This window comes from Rhineura floridana, chromosome 7, assembly GCF_030035675.1.
Source record: "Rhineura floridana isolate rRhiFlo1 chromosome 7, rRhiFlo1.hap2, whole genome shotgun sequence".
NCBI classification, from domain to species: Eukaryota; Metazoa; Chordata; class Lepidosauria; order Squamata; family Rhineuridae; genus Rhineura; species Rhineura floridana.
The window spans coordinates 16,476,673-16,494,952 of record NC_084486.1 but is presented as its reverse complement, the minus strand read 5'-3'; the positions used below and the strand labels follow the sequence as shown (position 1 = coordinate 16,494,952).

At 39.6% G+C, this 18,280-nt stretch overlaps 1 protein-coding gene across 7 annotated transcripts; it reads right to left on the bottom strand.

Annotated features, from left to right (window-relative positions):
• Positions 1–353: 353 nt before the first annotated feature.
• Positions 354–17,580, bottom strand: LOC133388736 (pulmonary surfactant-associated protein D-like). 7 transcript variants are annotated; one of them, XM_061634957.1, is made up of 9 exons: positions 17,502–17,580; positions 17,333–17,404; positions 16,875–17,067; positions 14,447–14,531; positions 11,558–11,645; positions 7,021–7,202; positions 5,378–5,494; positions 3,032–3,115; positions 354–1,698 (listed from the first exon to the last, which is right to left on the bottom strand). In XM_061634957.1, the coding sequence occupies exons 5-9, from the start codon at positions 11,581–11,583 to the stop codon at positions 1,325–1,327; spliced, it is 783 nt and encodes a 260-aa protein (XP_061490941.1). In that variant the 5' UTR covers positions 11,584–11,645; positions 14,447–14,531; positions 16,875–17,067; positions 17,333–17,404; positions 17,502–17,580; the 3' UTR covers positions 354–1,324. The 7 variants fall into 7 exon arrangements, with proteins under 7 accessions (XP_061490941.1, XP_061490942.1, XP_061490945.1 ...); XM_061634958.1 differs by having other exon boundaries at positions 14,447–14,528; XM_061634961.1 differs by lacking the exons at positions 16,875–17,067; positions 17,333–17,404; positions 17,502–17,580 and adding an exon at positions 16,001–16,054.
• Between the last annotated feature and the right edge of the window lie 700 nt (positions 17,581–18,280).

Below are 18,280 nucleotides of genomic sequence, written 5' to 3'. Positions count from 1 at the left end.
AGGGATGGGGGAGAAATTTGATTCAGTTTACATTTAAAGCTGAATTGATCAAATTCACACTTTCTGAAAGTATGAGAACCAAAACACACCCATCCGTCAACATTCGCACTTATCCAAATTTTTAAATGCAGTTCTCCAACCAGCCCAGCCTGTGGCTTTGCATTCATATTGTGGGGCTACTGCAATTCAGCACTAGTGTCACTGAGCATTCTTGCACCAGCGTGAGGCAAGTGACGTATAGAACAGAATTAATGGGTAAAGGCGACAAGAGTGAGATTGAAGATCGCTCACCTGAGCAACATTCCTAATTGGGCTGAAATGAAATAGCTGAGTCAGTGCATAAACATAACATATTTTAATAATTTGAAACATCTGGGATTACAGCTGGCAGGCAGCTTAATAGCATGGCCTCTCCCTCTCTGCCTTACACCGCCTGCTTTGACAATGCAAGTTGCCACCGTGATAGAGACTGTGATACCAGATCATGCTATTTTGCTTATTCTTCTCTTTGTAGGCTTCTGTATAAACCCAAGATTGTGAAAACAGGGTCCTGTTCCTGATGGGCTGAGGTTTCAGACTGCTGTTGGTCTGGAGGGAAGCAGACAGCAAGAGACAGCTGGTTCCAGAAGAGCCCAGTCTACATCCAAGCAACAAATAGCTCAGAGCCAGCAGCGTTACATGATCAGGTGGAAACCCGAGCCCCTTGTCACCAGATCTCTGCTTTGTTGGTTGCTGGCTGCAAATACTGCTGGCCACCTGAAATGAACTGACAGGAGCTGCATTGCAGATTCTTCTTTCAGCAAGGAGGTGTGCTGGTACAAAAAGTAACATGTCTGGATCCCAAAACTAGAGTCACTGGTTCCTTGAGTGCCTTTGAAGACTACACCAAGGTATGCTCTGCAGTAGCCTTTGTTATACCCTCTTGTGCAGATGAGGGCTGAAAGGAACAAATTTAATTTGGCTAGAAAGAAACAGCAGTTCTGCATTTTTAGGACTGGCTGAAAAGGTGCGTAGGGACCACAGTGTAGTTTTTCTTCTTCCTTGGGATGGATGCTGTCTTGGAAGTCACACTGCTTCCCTGACTGCCTGCTTGCTCATAATCTATATTTTTTATAATCAGACAGACTTTATGAAATACCATATACCTCATAGCAAATCTGCTATATATATAGTGAGCTATGGAAAAGTAACTTCTTTAAAACCACCTGTGAAACTTACTGTTCAAGCTAGAGGGGGACTGAAATTTGATACAATTAGAATAAACAGTACCTTCACCAGCATGTTTTTGGCAAAAACAAGATATCCCCCTCCCCAACTCCCGATTTTAGAATTCACAAATGATTAACCATTCAAGTGAGCAAGCTCTGTCGTGCCATTTGCCATCCAGATGCATTTCTACACAGTGTTCATTGCCAAGATTATTTGGCTCTCCTTGTGCCCAGTTTGAGTACCCAATGACTTCACCATTCAGATACTCAAACTTGCCTTCTGTCGCCATGTCGTTGATTCCAAGAATTGCTCTTTTGTTGTGCCATATCACTATTTGTTGGAGGGCATTGTTCTCTGCAGCATTCGTTGGTGATGCAAGCTTGCCACCCAGGTGTGAGCAGCTTGATATCCCAGTATCGTAATCACCTCCGGAGACATCTGTTTTGAATACCTTTTCACCGACAATCACACCGCTGGGGATAAGGAGAACTAGGAAGAGACAGAATGGCAGAGCTTTCATATCTTATGCTATGTTTATGCTGTAAAACACCATGTACATTGATGGTATGGAGAGCATGTCCATGGAAGGAGATATATTCTCAGCAAGGTTCAAAGCCTGGGGCCCTCCAGATGTTACTGGACTCCCAACTCCCATCAGCCACAGCCAGCATGGCTAACTGTCAGAGATGATGGGAGTTGTAGTTGCACAACATATGGAGGGACACAGGTTCCCAATGCCTAGTTTAAAGCATCTCTGTTGGACAGTCACAATTACATTGCAAACAAACCCAAATAAATTCATATTCATTTTCTCTCTCTTTCTCTCTCACTCACTCACTCACTCACTCAGCACTGCCAATTTTCAAATGTAGGGGAATAAAGTTATGTTCATGCATGTTTGAAACAGCCCTAAGGTCTGGTTCTATTCCTATTAATGCTACATAAATTGAGGATTGACTATCTGCACTGCAGTTCATCCTATAGTGAAGAAACTATCTAAATTGTCCCTCACGAGCACAACATGGCAGGGTATAATTGGGGTGGCTACTGTTTTATCAAGACATGCAAGACATTGACCCATGTTCAGCGTTCTAATGGCCACATGTCAAAGTGGACACAGCCAAAATGTAAAGTGTATGAATGGGCACAGCTAATTTTAATTTTAAGGGCAATTTTTGGGAAGTCGGGGTGGGGTGTAACAAAACCTTTTTGTCATAATAGAATCATAGTAGGAGACCTGTAGTCAGTAATTTTTTTAAATTGACTCTTTTGGGGAGCACATAATGGGGTACCTATGAGGGCAATCAGCAAGTTCTTAAAAACATTTTAAAAAACCAGATACATCTGATGGGCCTTGGGGCCCCACAAAAACCATTTGGCATCACAATTTATTTATTTATTATTTGATTTATATCCCACCCTTCCTGCAGGAGCCCAGAGCGGCAAACAGAAATGCTAAAAACACTTTAAAACATCATAAAAACAGACCTTAAAATACATTAAAACAAAACAACGTTAAACACATTTTTTAAAAAAGCTTTAAAAACAACTTTTAAAAAAGGGTTAAAAACATATTATTAAAAAACACATATTAACAAGCAATTCTAGCACAGACGCAGACTGGGATAGGTCTCAACTTAAAAGGCTTGTTGAAAGAGGAAAGTAATAACACAATGGGGGATTTATTTCTATAATCATTAATGCATTTATTTATATATATTTTAAAAACAATTGTACCAATGGAATTTTGGGTGGGGGGCACAAAAAACCTCTTGGTGGGCTGGATATATAATGTTGGAAGTCAATAATGCCCCTTTCTTACCTTTTTGAGTTTTGGTGATAGTAGCTTTCAAACCATCCAATTCTGATTGCAAATCCCTTACTTGTGTTTTAAGTTGTTCAAGCTCTGAATGAGAAAATAGTTGTGTTAGACTTTCCGATCAAATGCCACAAGTGAACTTTTTCAAAATATGTAATCGGTATAAGTGACAATCTCTGGCAAATCTTTCATATAGTTAAAGAAACACAGCAATTTGGCTCCAGTTCCACATGCTACTACCTACCTATTGCATACGGTGACAGGACCTGGCTTGAATTTTAAGAACTGAATATATGAAAACACAGTAAGGATTCTTTCACATATTACGAAGTGGCAAACATGTCTTTGCTGCATGCGCATTGTACTTGTAGTTGTATATGGGAAATGTTGTATGTGAAGGAATTGTCCTTCAAAATTATTAAATCAATTTAAGTCCATGGTTTAGACATGATCAGGGAGTTTGAGACGCAACACATTGGAAGTGAAACCTACAACAAAATGTTCCAGTGTGAAGAGCTCCTGTTCAGGGTTTCATTTGATGAGCCATGCCCTCCTTTATGATACTCCATCACATCACACCCTCCAGGGTGAGCAGTCTAGGTTATCATTATATGACAACCTGATCTATCTGAGGGGCGAGAGTCAACAATTTTATGGGGGCAGATGAAACTCTATTAGCTCATAAGCATCACCTGATGCCTATTGAGGTGGCAGCTGCATCTGTGTCAGGTGCACGATGGTGCTGAAGCATAGTAGAGTAGACAAGCCTCTCCTTCCTCCAGCTCTGGTAAGGTAGAGTCCCTGATTTGTGCACTATGGCACCTCTGATGTGTATACCTAAATTACTGTGCTGAGTGGCCCTCAGTCACTCATATTCTTGTTAGATTACACATACTTTTCTACCGTACACAAGAAGCAGAATAAACTTCCTCTTCTTTATACAGGTAGAATGGAGTTTATCAACAGAAACAATATTCAATCTTTCTGTCATAGCTCTGCCTTCTGTAGGAACCATCATAAACTCTTTCTTCCAGGGAAATTGTTGGTTGGGCAAGTTTTACCCTGAGGATACAAAGAGTCCTTGATTTTACTCTTCTTGGCTGGTCCACTATGGCATTTTTGTGCAAGAAGCAACTTTTGTTAACTTCCTGGATGGTGAGTTGAACTAACTGCCCTCTCATTTGGAAGTGGAATTAAAGACACCTTATGCAAATAACTGCAAATGTACGAAATGACAGATGTAAGACTGCTGCCAACTCTGGGATGAAGAAAGAGAGGCTTTGTGGACAGTCTGTCTAAGCCTTTGCCTAGCAACAGGGGAATAATAAGTTCAGCTCACTCCCTGTGGGGAGAGGGGCATGGAAATGACTGAGCAAAACAACTGGGAGGATTTGTTGTTCGGGCTGAGATGGTGGATGCTGAGGAGCTGCTTGTCTTTCAGAGCTCAAAAAGAGCTGCTGGGGATTAGTCAGTATTTGGTGTGGTCCCTCTTTCCCTGCACGCTAGCACCACCATGTCTGAGGAACATAGCTGGTGTCTGGCCTCCAGAACCCGTGGGAGAAACACCTACATGTGCATACCGGATTAGTGGTAACCATCCTGGGGCATTTTCTCCCCCTTCTTGTTTTGGAGGAAGTGTATCAATTCTCATCCTTCCTGGAGTTGTGCCTGAGGCCAGAGACCAAAGGGACATAATTTTTCCTTACATCTTGATGTTGAGAAGTGTCTTGGGACTTTTAGACTAAAGCATTTCTATTATTGTTTCCTTAGTCCCAATATAAATCATTAAAAAAATTGGATCCTCAATACACTTCTATATTACAGAGGAAAACCTTTTCTTCCCATCTATTTTCTCCTTGCTTGGTTGTAATAATTCTAATTATCTTAATACTTTTTTTTTGTAATTATGTGCCACCTCCAGTGAGTGAGTGGTGGCTTTGACCATACACAAATACAGGGATGCCAAACAATGCAGTTGAGAGTACATTGGGCACAGCTTGGGTTCAGCTTTCTACTTATTCATGAAGCTCATTAGGTGACTCTGAACAGGTTACTAGCTCTCACCCTAGACTACCTCACTGGGTTGTTCTGGGAAAAAATGACCAAAATATTGTAAAATGCCTTGTGCACTGAAAAAGAGCAGTCAGTATGAATCATTATCATCATCTATGCTCTACTGATAATTTGCATATCAAGAAAAAATCTTTTAGTTTTTTATTTTTATTTAGACTGCAAACCTCTGGTAGGGCTTGCATTATTTTTAATTTTTGTACCGTGCCTAGCTATGTTGTTAATGATGAAGATGATAATAATGATGAAGATGATAATAATGCTGATAACAACATTTACCTGGAAGATTACTCTCTCCTCTTGGTCCCTTTTCACCTATTGAGCCTTTATCTCCTTTTGGTCCAGGAATGGCTGGTGGTCTGGCTGGACCCTGTAGTTCTTGAGTTCCTGGTAATCCTAAAAAGGGAGTTACAAATCAGTGAGCTTATATGTGATTAAAAAAAATAAAACTCCATTCATATATTTTTATTTTATTTATTTTATTTGTTTCATTTATAGACCGCCCATAGCGAGTGCCTACCATTTGAGGGTACTTAGGCAGTTCTCTAGACTCTTTAATCAGAATAGTCTCCTGGGTGCAGACACATTAGTTGCTTCAAATGCAGATAAACTGTTTTCTCTGGCTTCGGTTTAAAACGCATTTCAAACATGTTTGCCCATGGCTGGACAAACCTTCCTTCCCCGATGCTGATCTCAGACCTTTTAGAACTGCCCACAGCAAAGCTTTGGGCCAATCACTATCTCTGCCCTACCTAGAGGAAAATGTTTTCATTGGACACAGCACGGAGTGGAAACGAGTTGATCTACCAAACCGTTTTGATTTCAGCTTCAAGCTGATTTCATGGAGAAACACACTGCAGCTGCATTTCCCTGGGTTTTGGAGTAAAAAGGGCCAAAGTTGGACTAGTATCATGTGTCTTCAGCTTCAGAAAACTGAACTGGAGAAGCGTGAAAGCCAGCACAACCACAAGTGTGTCTTTACCCGCTGTCTTCACATAGATGTTGCTTTACAGCTATACTTAAAAATTATTTGGCACCTATACTGCTCTTCACTAGTAAGTGCTGATACTGTATTCAGGAATTCATTAATTGTATCTGTGGAAGGTCCATGGGGCTATATCAGGGTGGTAAAGCAGAGCATGCAGGAAGCAGATCAGGCTGTTGATGCACAGATTTGCCAGTCCAATATTTGATGCCCCCTAACACCCTTCACTATCCAGATCAAAGGACACTCAAGGGCGCAGAGCAGGACAAGTGAGGGGCATGGCCTAGGAAGGGTCTTGCAGGCTGGACTGGGAGACCTGGTGGGCTCTATTTTATAGCATGTTAAAAATTGATTTGAATGTTTTGTAGGAATGGAATTATGTGTCAATTTCACTTCTCTCAGTTTCTCATTTTTCCAATCTTAAATTCAGTTCTCCACATTTCTGCAGCAATTTGCAATTCTTTTTTTAAAAAAAATCCTCATGAAAATTCATTAGTATTTTAGTGCGAATTTTTCCTAATAAATACATTTTTGTGTGCAGTTTTGACTAACGTACATTTTTGCAAGCAATTAAAATAATGTGTATTTATGTCATTTTCATGAATGTATACATTTTTATAACATTTCCCCTTAATATATGCATTTCTATAGACACTGGTTAGTTGCGAACTGCATCACAAAATTTGGAGAAATGTGAATTTTGAATGATGGCTGGGTTTTGGTCCTCATATTGTTTTGGAAAGTGCAAATTCGATAAAATCTGGTTTAAAATGCGAACTGAATCTAATTTCTTGCCCGTCCCTAGTATTATTGCATGAGCTTTTCATATATTTCACTCTGGGTTCCTTCTGGGAGAAAGAACAGGATAGAAATTTAACAAACAAACAAACTGTAATTCATAAAGAAGAGTGCGTCTTCCTTATAAACATTTTGGTACCTTGATCCCCCTTTTCTCCTTTTGGGCCTCTCTCAGTGGGTGCACATATAACTAGCGTACAAGCATTTGGGACCCATCCTTGTAGAACATGATCTGCATCTGAGCTGGTGGTTTTCTGCAGAGATATGCCCAGAACCAATGGAGAAAGTACAAGAAGTACCAGCATTGTTTGGATGTACAGTCTGGGGGGGGGAAACAATATAAAGATATATAAGCTGGACTGTCAAAAACCGCTTAGAAGCCTCTTTGGCAATTAAGCTGTGTATTATTATTATTATTATTATTATTATTATTATTATTATTATTATTATTATTACAGGCATACCCCGCTTAACGTCGCTTCACTTAACGTCACCTCGCTATAACGTACATGCTCCATATGCCTGTATTTCTCCAGAAACACAGCTAGCAAACCACTTACAGGGTTTTAGGGTTCGGGTTCGGGAGAGGCACAGCAGCGCAGCAGCAGAGACTTTAGCACATGGGGGTGGAAATAGACGGGATCGTGCCACCGCAAATCAGCTGGGAGGTGCGATCGCGATCAGCTGGGAGACGCGGCAGCGCAGCAGCAGAGGTTTTAGTGCGGGGCTTTGAGGCTCCGCATGAAGGAGAGGGGAAAAAAAGTTTTAAAAGGTAGTGCTTCACTTTAAGGACATTTTCAGTTTATGTACTCGCTCTGGTCCCATTGAGTACGTTAATGCGAGGTATTCCTGCATTATTATTATTTCTGCATCTCAACTGGTTATTGAAAAAACAGACCACTTAAATCCTATCCCAGTTAGCAACTCCTGATGTTAAGGAACCAGGATGTGGACAGTGTTTGAAGGATCATATAGAAAATCAAAACAGACATAGAGTATTAGGATTGTGAATGAAGGGGCTAATCTGAAAAGACAAAATGCAGCAAACATTGCTGGATGCCACAGTGAAACATGAGAACTAGAAGAAGAATAGAGCAGGAGCCAAAGGGTACTGCTTACACATGGCGTGATTATGGGCACCGGTAGTGACCGACGGAAGCCACCTCAAAGAAGAGTTCATTCCTCTTCTCAGGCCAGTGATGCAGTTTTGGCACAGTGGTACTTCTGTCTCTTTGTGCCAGTCGTGGTAGTCCTTGTGTCACCTGTTCTCTACAATCTTTCAAGTGCAAAGTTTAGAGGAGGAAACTAAAGCACAACGTATTTGTAACATGCATTGCTGCTTTAGTTTTTTTTTTTTTTCAATAATTTTTATTCAGATTTTCATAAAACATACAAGACGAAATCATAAAACATTCAAAGACAAAAAACAAAATCAAAAATAGTTAAACAAAAAAAAAAGAAAAAAAGAAAAAAAAAACAAAAATAAAAAATAAAGAGTAAAATATTGACTTCCCATTTGTCAAAGATCAAATCAGTTATAAGTCTATAATATATAACAATCCTGTCTCTTAAGTCATATTATAAAATCACTTTCCTCCAGTAGTTATCTTACTTAATCATCAAATCTCATAAACATTACTTTATTCTTTCCACAAAAAGTCAAAGAGAGGTTTCAATTCTTTAAGAAATATATCTATCAATTTTTTTTTCCAGATAAGCATATCGATTAATCCATCTCATTACTAATTATGATAATCTTATTGTCATAACCATAGTCAAAATAAACATTTCAATTAATCCATCACATCAGAATCTGTTAGGTTCAGTAATTTCAGTAGCCATTGTTCTATTATCCCTATTAGTTCCATTTTCCATCTTCCATCTTCAGTAGTCTTGTTAAGTCCAGTAATTTCAGTATCCAATCTTCCATTATCAGTATTCCATAATAATCTTGCTGTCAAAGCCATAGTCATATAGTAAGAGTCTGATGGGAATTACCTCTATCCCAAATATTTTCTTGCCATCCATTCTGAATAGGTTGCTGAAATACTGCTGTAAAATCATATCTCTGTTCTTTTTTTCAAAATACACTGGGTCATCTCTTGAAAGTTTTTCCATTGTCACATGGCTGCAGTTAATTCCATAGATTTTCTCTATATTGGGCTCCATCAGATCAATCCAGTCCAGAAGATTATCCATGCCATTGATAACTTTATCTCTAGAATCTTCATTAATTTCTTCAGAGATAACATTGAGTTCCAAACAATAGATTTTATTTCTAAAGTCCATAGACTCCAAATCTTGTTCCTGTTCCACGTTTGTTCCAATCTCCGGGATCTCCTCTCTCACAGGGACCCCTGTTCCAGTCTCCAGGGTCTCCTCTCTCACAGGGACCCCTGTTCCAGTCTCCAGGGTCTCCTCTCTCACAAGGACCCCTATGTCTTTAATCTCCTGTGTCTCCAAACAATAGATTTTGTTTCTAAAGTCCATAGACTCCAAATCTTTTTCCTGTTCCACGTTTGTTCCAATCTCCGGGGTCTCCTCTCTCACAGGGACCCCTTCCAGGGTCACCTCTCTCACAGGGACCCCTATATCTTTAATCTCCTGCTTCATTTTACTCAATTCAATTTTCAGCTCCTTACAACCCTGTCGCAGGTTTTGTTTCGTTATCTCAATCTCATCCATTATTTTCTGAAACATAGTTATTTCCAGATTCTCAGCCACTTTCTTAATTGCCATTTTAAAAGAAAAATATAGGAAAACCACTTCTTATTTCAGCAACAATTGGGTTAATACTCCAAACTTGGTGACATCACAGTATAAACAGAGCAGACAGCCTTATCTCTCCATGCTTAAGTAAACAAAATGCAGTTCCCAGGATCGAAACAATTAATGGCGGTCGTCAGGAAACAGATTCGTCAAAATAAAATAGACCAAAAAGAGAGTAGTCTCAGACAATATAATATTCTTCAAAATAAAAATCTGGAATAGAAATCCCTCTTCTGTGTATATCTTTAGAATGCAAATCCAGGACAGCTTTTTGCAACAAAAACAGAGATAAGCTATTAATTAGTGAGTAGCAGAGAGAAGTTATGGCTCCCCAGTGAGATGTCAAAAACCGATCAATCTGGCAAATCTCTTTTAAACAGCAACAATTTAAGTCAAGTAAAAGAAAAATATAGAAAGAAGGGTGCTTGCCTGTTAGTGCGTTCTCTCTTAGAAGATAAGATGAACGTTCGCTTTATCAGATAGAGCTTGTTGTTGAAAATCCGTCCCACCTTCGTCGGCTGGACCTCGTCCCATAAATTAATGAGATCTGGTCGTCCCAACAAAAATAGGCTTTGAGGTTAATCTCTTCGTTTCTCCCTACCCGGGAGAAGTTTAATCAGTCAAAAAAAAAAAAATCTGACTGATATATCTGAATAAGCTTCTTTTGAGGCAGGAGCCCGTCTCAAAAGCAGGCACAGGCTAAGTCACCCTTCCCGGAAGTCCCGCATTGCTGCTTTAGTAAATGACATCAAAATTTTGGATCTGATAATTTCTCATTTGGTCTAATTGAGTTCTATGTTTCAAAGCAAACAGGCTGTAATTTTTTAAAAAAATGAAAGGGAAAAATCATGCTGCCCCACAAGAAATTAAGGTCAGTAGGGGATAGCAGCTTAGTTCCTACCCCTGTAGTGTCCCTGAGTGCTAGGATGGCCAGTTGCAAAAAACAGGGCTGGGTTGCTGCACCTTTAATAATTGTGCAAAAGAGGGGATTTCAGCAGGTGTAGATTGCCTGTCCTTGCTGAAATTCTGTCTGCTACACAAAGGTACAGAAGCCCTGTCCTCTGATACATCTGGCCACCCTACAGAATACAGATGTGTACTTTCTCCCATACAAGAGAATGGGTGCGACTCCTTTCTAGAGGAAAATGTGTAAGTCCTGTACCTTCAGGGAATCACTGAAGTGACAGGGAAATGCTTCCCCTATTCCAGGCGTGGCTACAACCCTATGATTGCCTGCATGGAAGTAAGTCCCACTAAACATGGTAGGGCTGTTCTCAGAGCTTGGAAAAGTTACTTTTTAAAACTACAACTCCCATCAATCCCAGCCAGCATGGCCACTGGATTGGGCTGATGGGAGTTGTAGTTCAAAAAAGTAACTTTTCCAAGCTCTGGCTGTTCTGAATAAATCCACAATACCTAGGACTATAAGAACAGCCTGCTGGATCAGGTCAATGGCCCATTAGTCCAGCATCCTGCTCTCACAGTAGACTACTAGATGCCTATGGGAAGCCCGCAGGCAGGCCTGGAGCACAAGAGCACTCCTGAGCTTTCCGGCAACTAGTATTCAGAAGCATGCTGCCTTCAACTGTGGAGGCTGACCATAGTCATCATGGCTAGCAGCCATTGATAGCCTTATCCTCCATGAATATGTCTAAACCTCTTTCAAAGCCTCTTTTAAATTATGCCGCACATGGGTGCTGAAAGAGCGCAAAGAAATACAGCAGTCTCCTGGAGGCCCTGTTACATATGGAACCTTTTCCCACCTTCCCTGCATGCCCATTATAATGACAGGCATTTTGCTAGGTGATACAATAAGCAAATACATTTAGATTACATAGCCAAAGAAGCCTCTGTTGATTTTAGCACAGAATGTTTAGATGGAAATAATAATATATAATCATTTATACCTGTTAGGGTTCTTTCCTTGATCCATGTTTGGGGTCCAAATAAAATATCTGGTCACTTACTTTGTAATTTCCAGTGTTCCACGGAAGCCTTAGCAAGAATAATTTAGGAGACGTTCAGGATTCCATTCATAGACCAAAAGTGATGTAACAAGAGCTCATGTTTCTTAAGTAAAGCATTTTAACAATAAATATTTGGGCTTTCGATTCTCAAACCATCTTCATCAGAGGAGGTTTGTTTCAAGCAGGACTGTTCAAGGGCAAGGCTTCCAGGTTACTGCCTTATAAGTGGTAAATAAAGCAAAACTAAACACAAAGAAAGTATTGTCCAGTGGGTGGTAAAATATAAGCAAAACAATCAGGCTTGACACTTCAGCGCGAAAGTAAACAATTCATAACATATTATTAACTCATTATGCGTCTTGTAGAAATAGTACTTCTCTGAAGTTTCTGAATTTCAGTTTCTGAATTGTTGACAGTTTTATATGAAGAATCCACTACGTCCATCAACAAAACGCAAATGTTATAGCTTTGAAGGACCTTCACCTGTTTCTTTGTTAGAGACCTATACTACTGACTTACTCCTTTTAACAGTAATTCCTCCCAGGACACCTTGGGAAGTGTAGTTCAGGGAGTAGGGGAAAGAGACAGGAGCTATGGGTTTGACTTTGGGTCAAACTATGCACATTAAATGTGTGGTCATACTTAAGGTAGCAGCTTTTTTTTTGTTTTTAAAAAACAGATGCAAGATCAGCTTTCCTTCCAGTACATATAGCAGCTTCCAGTGGATAATTTTCAGAGGCAGTGTGGCTCAGGAGCAGAGAGATAACCACTCCTCCCCACTTCCAATGGTTCTAGTGTGTATTTTCCCTGAGATGAACAGGTTCTTTGGAGGAATCCATGAGAGTTCTACTGGTATAAACCAAGTGTAGATTAGTAGCACAGATGTACCCTAATTTTTGAATCATAACTGAGCTGACAAAATTGCAGCCCTATCCTATGGCATGTTTACTTGGAAGCGAGCCCTATGACGCTCAATGGGATTAACTGCCTGGTAAGTATGAGGAGGAGTGCAGCCTAACTGGCACCCTCCAGCCATTTTGGCAGAGGGTGATGGGGAATTAATCCAAAATATCTGGTTTAAACTCTTTATAATCTGCCTTTTATCCTATCAGGATCATAGTGGTAGAGAGTAAGTTTTGCATGCAAAATTGGATTGCGTCCCAAATTGCATCCCAAAATTTAATCCTAGCATATCCAGTGTAAAATTGGGAAACTCTGGGGAGCTGCTGCCAGTCCGTGTAACCACTATTGTGCTAAATAGACCGGTGCTCCGACTTGGCAAAGCAGATTCCTGCTATTATAGAACCAGTGATACTTGCAGAAGAGCTGCAACTTAAAAACATGTGCAGCATAATTTACCACCTGAGGCAGGAGTGGAAGCACTGCACTGACACCCACAATCCTATATATGTCTACTCAGAAGTAAAGTTCATTGGGGTGTACTTCCACATAGCAGGTATAGGATTGCAGCCTTAATCTTCATGATAATTTCTTGCACTGTTTCTTACCACTTGACACTTTTCCAAACCAAAACGTTCAAGATCTCCAAGGGCTTAGTTATATAAAGTGAATAACTGATCTCTCTTCCCTTTCTGGCATTATCTAAAATATTTGAATATGGTCAATGCATACTCTGTTAATTTTTTCTCTTGTTTACACGTACTCAAATCTTTGCCCGCTTTTCATACCCCTTGCCAAGCAACATCCTTATAGCTCTTAGTCCGTAGCTAAACACAAACTCTAAATGAGGAATAATGCCAAGATGACCAGTATTAGTAGTTTCCAGTCACCAGGCATGATGTTATTGTTCATATGATCTACAATTAACATGGCAGTTGCTCTTGGTTGTATAGCTTAAATGGATGATTTTGAACCTACACTTGCACCTCCTAAGTAAACTCATTTAGTTAGGCTGAAGCCCACTTATATGTTCCTTTGCTGCTTCTGTAATCATGAGAAAAGTACTTCCATGTGATCAGAGTTCCATGTTACAATGATAACATAAGAACACAAATTATATAGATTGCTTTGGTCATGTGGCTATTCTCTACTTCACTGCCACATGTTCATACTGTTATGCACTCTCCAATTCTCTGTTGAGGAGTTCCAGGGTTGGAGGACTGATCTGGTTTTGGTCTCCTTTAGGATGAAGTCACAGGGGACTTATGGAATTTTGTAATTGAGTTTATTTATAAATATACAGGTTGAACATAGATGGAAGTTCACAGCTCAACAGTCAAAAGTCTACTGCTGTCACATCACGTGTACCATGGGAAAAATCAGTACTCTAAGATGTTTCAGAGGCCAAGATCAGTTCTGTTCTCCCCCTGTCCTTTTCCCTATAGAGACCTCTATTTCTTTGCACACACATGCACACAAACACACACCTTTTTCCCCACAGAGATCTCTGTTTCTTTGCGCAGTGGCAACATTCCTAGTGAAAGTAAAGAGAAAGTGGGGGAAGAAAGATGTGTCCCAGAACAGACCATTTCCTGGCCATTACTCATGCTAGCTATTGAAACACTTCAGTTTATCTCCTTAACAATGGAAAATTACTGAATACCTTTGCCAGGCCTATTTACAGGTCTGACCAAGTATGCATCAGGCAACCTACATCACCATCATCATCATTATTGCTGCTGCTGCTGCTGCTACTACTACTACTACTATCATTTATTTATTATATGTATAATCCACCCTTCAACCCTAAGGCTCCCATTCACAGAAGTTGTCAAGTCAAAAATCATTAAATTGGAAGGGATTCTAAGTAGACACTCACCCTAATCCTGAATCCCATTAAAATATAAATTGGATCTAAGGCCCACTTACTTGCAAACAATTGTGTGTAAAATTGAGGTATAAGAATGCTGAATCAGTGGTCCCAGGCTCAGAACTTGTGTGTTCAAGCTTGCTGCTAAAAAAAAATCCCCAACTGTAAAAATTAGACATCCACTTGTGAATTCAAAACATTTACATTCTGTATTCTGAAGATTTACATTATGGCTCTTTCCACCTGACATTTATGTGGCAAAGGTGCACTCACATATTCTTGGGACCTGCTTACAGGAACGAGACTAGACAGTTAAATGCTGGTAAGGTAAAATGCATTTAAAAACAAACACCTAGTAAGTGCAGTTCCAGGTATATCTTTAGTTTAAAGGAATTTCATACAATGAAACAATAAAGATGGATAAGTGCTCTGTTCTGTCAGGAGAAATCTATTATGGTGGGAGAAAATTATAAGAAGTGTTTGTGGCCGTGTAAAATATTGACTATAAGAATGTTCCAACAGGCAATTTGTTATAATCTAAGTATAGTATATAAGTACTGAGAGAACTAGAAAAGGTCCTCAAATGCAAAGATGTATCACTGTCAGAATCATTCAGACCATGGTATTCCCGATCTCTATGTATGGATGTGAAAGTTGGACAGTGAAAAAAGCGAATAAGAGAAAAATCAACTCTTTTGAAATGTGGTGCTGGAGGAGAGCTTTGTGCATACCATGGACTGCAAAAAAAGACCAATAATTGGGTGTTAGAACCAATTAAACCAGAACTGTAACTAGAAGCTAAAATGATGAAACTGAGATTATCATACTTTGGACACATAATGAGAAGACATGATTCACTGGAAAAGACGATAATGCTGGGAAAAACAGCAGGGAGTAGAAAAAGAGGAAGACCAAACAAGAGATGGACTGATTCCATAAAGGAAGCCACAGACCTGAACTTACAAGATCTGAACAGGGTGGTTTATAACAGGTGCTCTTGGAGGTCACCAATTCATAGGGTCGCCATAAGTCATAATTGACTTGAAGGCACATAACAACAAGAGGTATTGGCTACAATTTTTGCTTGGCAATTGGGTTAGCAGCACTTTAAATGGGAAAATGAACTATTCTCATTGGCTCAGCCATCAAAATGTGCCAATGTGTTTTTTAGCATTGTTAATCTGGATTTGGAGGCAGTAAATCTGCAGGTTCCAATCTGGGCCTGGAGGTTCCCTTCTGGCCACCTTAGTACAGTATGTTAATAATACTATACATTGCTCTCCCATTTCACATTTAGGCCATAGACATCCATCTCTGCCTGGTAATCCATTAACCCCTGAGCTCTATCCCAGATAATCACTTTCTCTTCACATCTGCATTGGTCAGGGTTACTTGTCCTCACTAGCAATGTATCCGGCACAACCATACCAAAAGTTTGCAAGTACATTTTGCAAGGATCGTGCTGTCTAGACAAGAATGAAAATGACAACATAGAAAATAGTAACATAGGTAGATTCCCCCTCCCCACTGGCATGAAAACCTCTGCAGCCCTTCCCCTACCAATACCAGAGTTCCTGGAGTTGCTGAAGTTTATTCTCATGTATTTCCCTCACATTGTTCCAATGTGCCTGGGTTGGAGGTAAATTGGACTTCAATTATTTTGCAAAACTGCTTTTTCAAAAGCTTCTTCTGCTGTAGCAAAACATTTCCTATTGGTTTTAATGATGTCAGAATGACGTAACAATAAGTCTTTATGTCACAATATCTTGTATATACCACACCACCTTCAGATTATTGAGCCATGGGCATAGCAGCTATGCTACTCCTTTAGGAAAAGCTGATGAGGTAGATATTAATGTCTATTATTTCTCTACACTGTTGGTCAACTGGTCCTATATAGGTTTGCTTGCTTTCTTGTCAACATTACTGTTGCTGTTCAGAGGGTTTATGTATTAGGAGTAAAGCTTGAGGAAGATAGTTTGTACTACGTCAGTACCAATCTGTTTCCACTTCTGAATGGCACACACTTTTTTTTGTAGAATGTCTTGATTCTCCTGATGTGAGCGCAGGAGCCTAGACTTAAATATATCTAGGACCACACTGTGGTTAAATGAACACAATGGGATTCAAGCCAGGTTAATTCATGCTTTCTAGGTCTACTCAGCAGGATGTCCCATTTGAATACACTGAGCTGAAACACATGGTCAGCCTAATTCCTTATTCATTCTCTGGAATATAAACACTGATTGCAATATGTAATGTTCTATGTAGCCTTTTCCTTAATTCTAAATACAGCCACCACCACAGTTCCAGTGTTTCCACATAAAGAACTGGGTACATTTAAGAGGATTTCATTTTTAGAAGACCATTCTTGGTTTGCTTCCAGAAGTCCAACCTTAAGAACGTTTAAGAGACTTTCACTTTTAAAGACCATTCTTGGTTTGCTTCCAGAAGTTCAACCTTAAGTAATCTATTGTGTTTTCCTACCTTTCCTCCTGGGTTTGAAGCTTTTTTCTAACCAATATCCTGCTATTTTTTTCCCTTGGAACTTCTCGCGAAATCCAATCAGCTCCACAAAGGGGAATTAGGAGAACCTCTCCTGAACTTCCTTAGTTGTGCTTTTAAAGGGACTGTTAACTTTTCCACAAAGCTTCAGTTTCTCTGCTCAGCAGAGATAGTTCTAAATTTAGGAAATAAGAGACAATAAACAGTTAAGATTATGTTGTATATTAGAAATGGCAATTTACAGTTTTAAGCACTCTATTTCAATTTTATGTCAATATTTTTATAATGTCAATATCTAGATCATGACTTCCTAGCACCACTTTTGTTTGATCAGGTGAAACAAATAGTTGGCAGTTATGGGTTTTTATTTTATCATTTAATCAAATACACAGCAAAATGTTTGCTGAGGGTTGCTCTCTGCTGCTTAGTACTTTATTTACCTCTATGACACGTGGTTTCTGGGATCATTTATTTTCTCCAGCTGACTCCAGGTGGGACATTAGCCACATCAGCTAGAATACAAAATCAGGACAAAACTGAACTCTCACTTTCATTCCAGGAAAATATTTTGGCTGTTATATTAAGAATTAAAATGCTACAGAAACTTACCTCTGCATTCAGACTGAACATTAGAATTGCCTTGGGGCTCTGTCCAAACTGCGGTTAGCCCAATGTTCCTGGGAGAGCCTCACCTTAGCTGTCTTCAACTGCTGATATTAAGAAATGTTGCTTCTGAAGATCCCATTTGTGAGCTGTCATGCTGACTAGTCCTTGTTAGATAAGTTATTGAAAACAGTCTATCAGCTAGTGCCACTTCTTATATGATCTCCAGAAGTTAATATGGCAAGAACTCCCTTCCTTCTGTTTATTGTTGATAGTTGACTTGTAACAGTAGAAGTTGATGGCTGATGTACAAATGTGTTTGGTATTAGCAGCATTGTATAGCTGACATGCATTATCATCTGTATCTGATGACATTTGACAGATGACAGACCACTGACTCTGCTTCTTAAATGATCATGTGAATTTGTCTAGACATTTCAATTTTTTGACTTTGAATATATGTTGAAGTTCTTCCTTCTAAAGGTAATGTTCCAGCATATGAATAACTAGTGTAGATAATCTATTTTTTATTATATGTTAAGCAGTTCACAGTGAAATTGTTCCTGTGGATTAATTGTACAGATCATGGGTAGGGAACATGGGGTCTATCAGATGTGGCTGGTCGTGCTGGCTGGGGCTCTTGGACTACAGCACCTGGAGGTCACCATGTTAGCTATCTCTGGCGCAGAATATCTGGAACTGAAATGCAACAGTTCTGTACACTGATTGGTTTGGTTCCCAAAGTGCATGAGTGCCATGAAAAGGCCTGAAGTATTTAAAGCCAT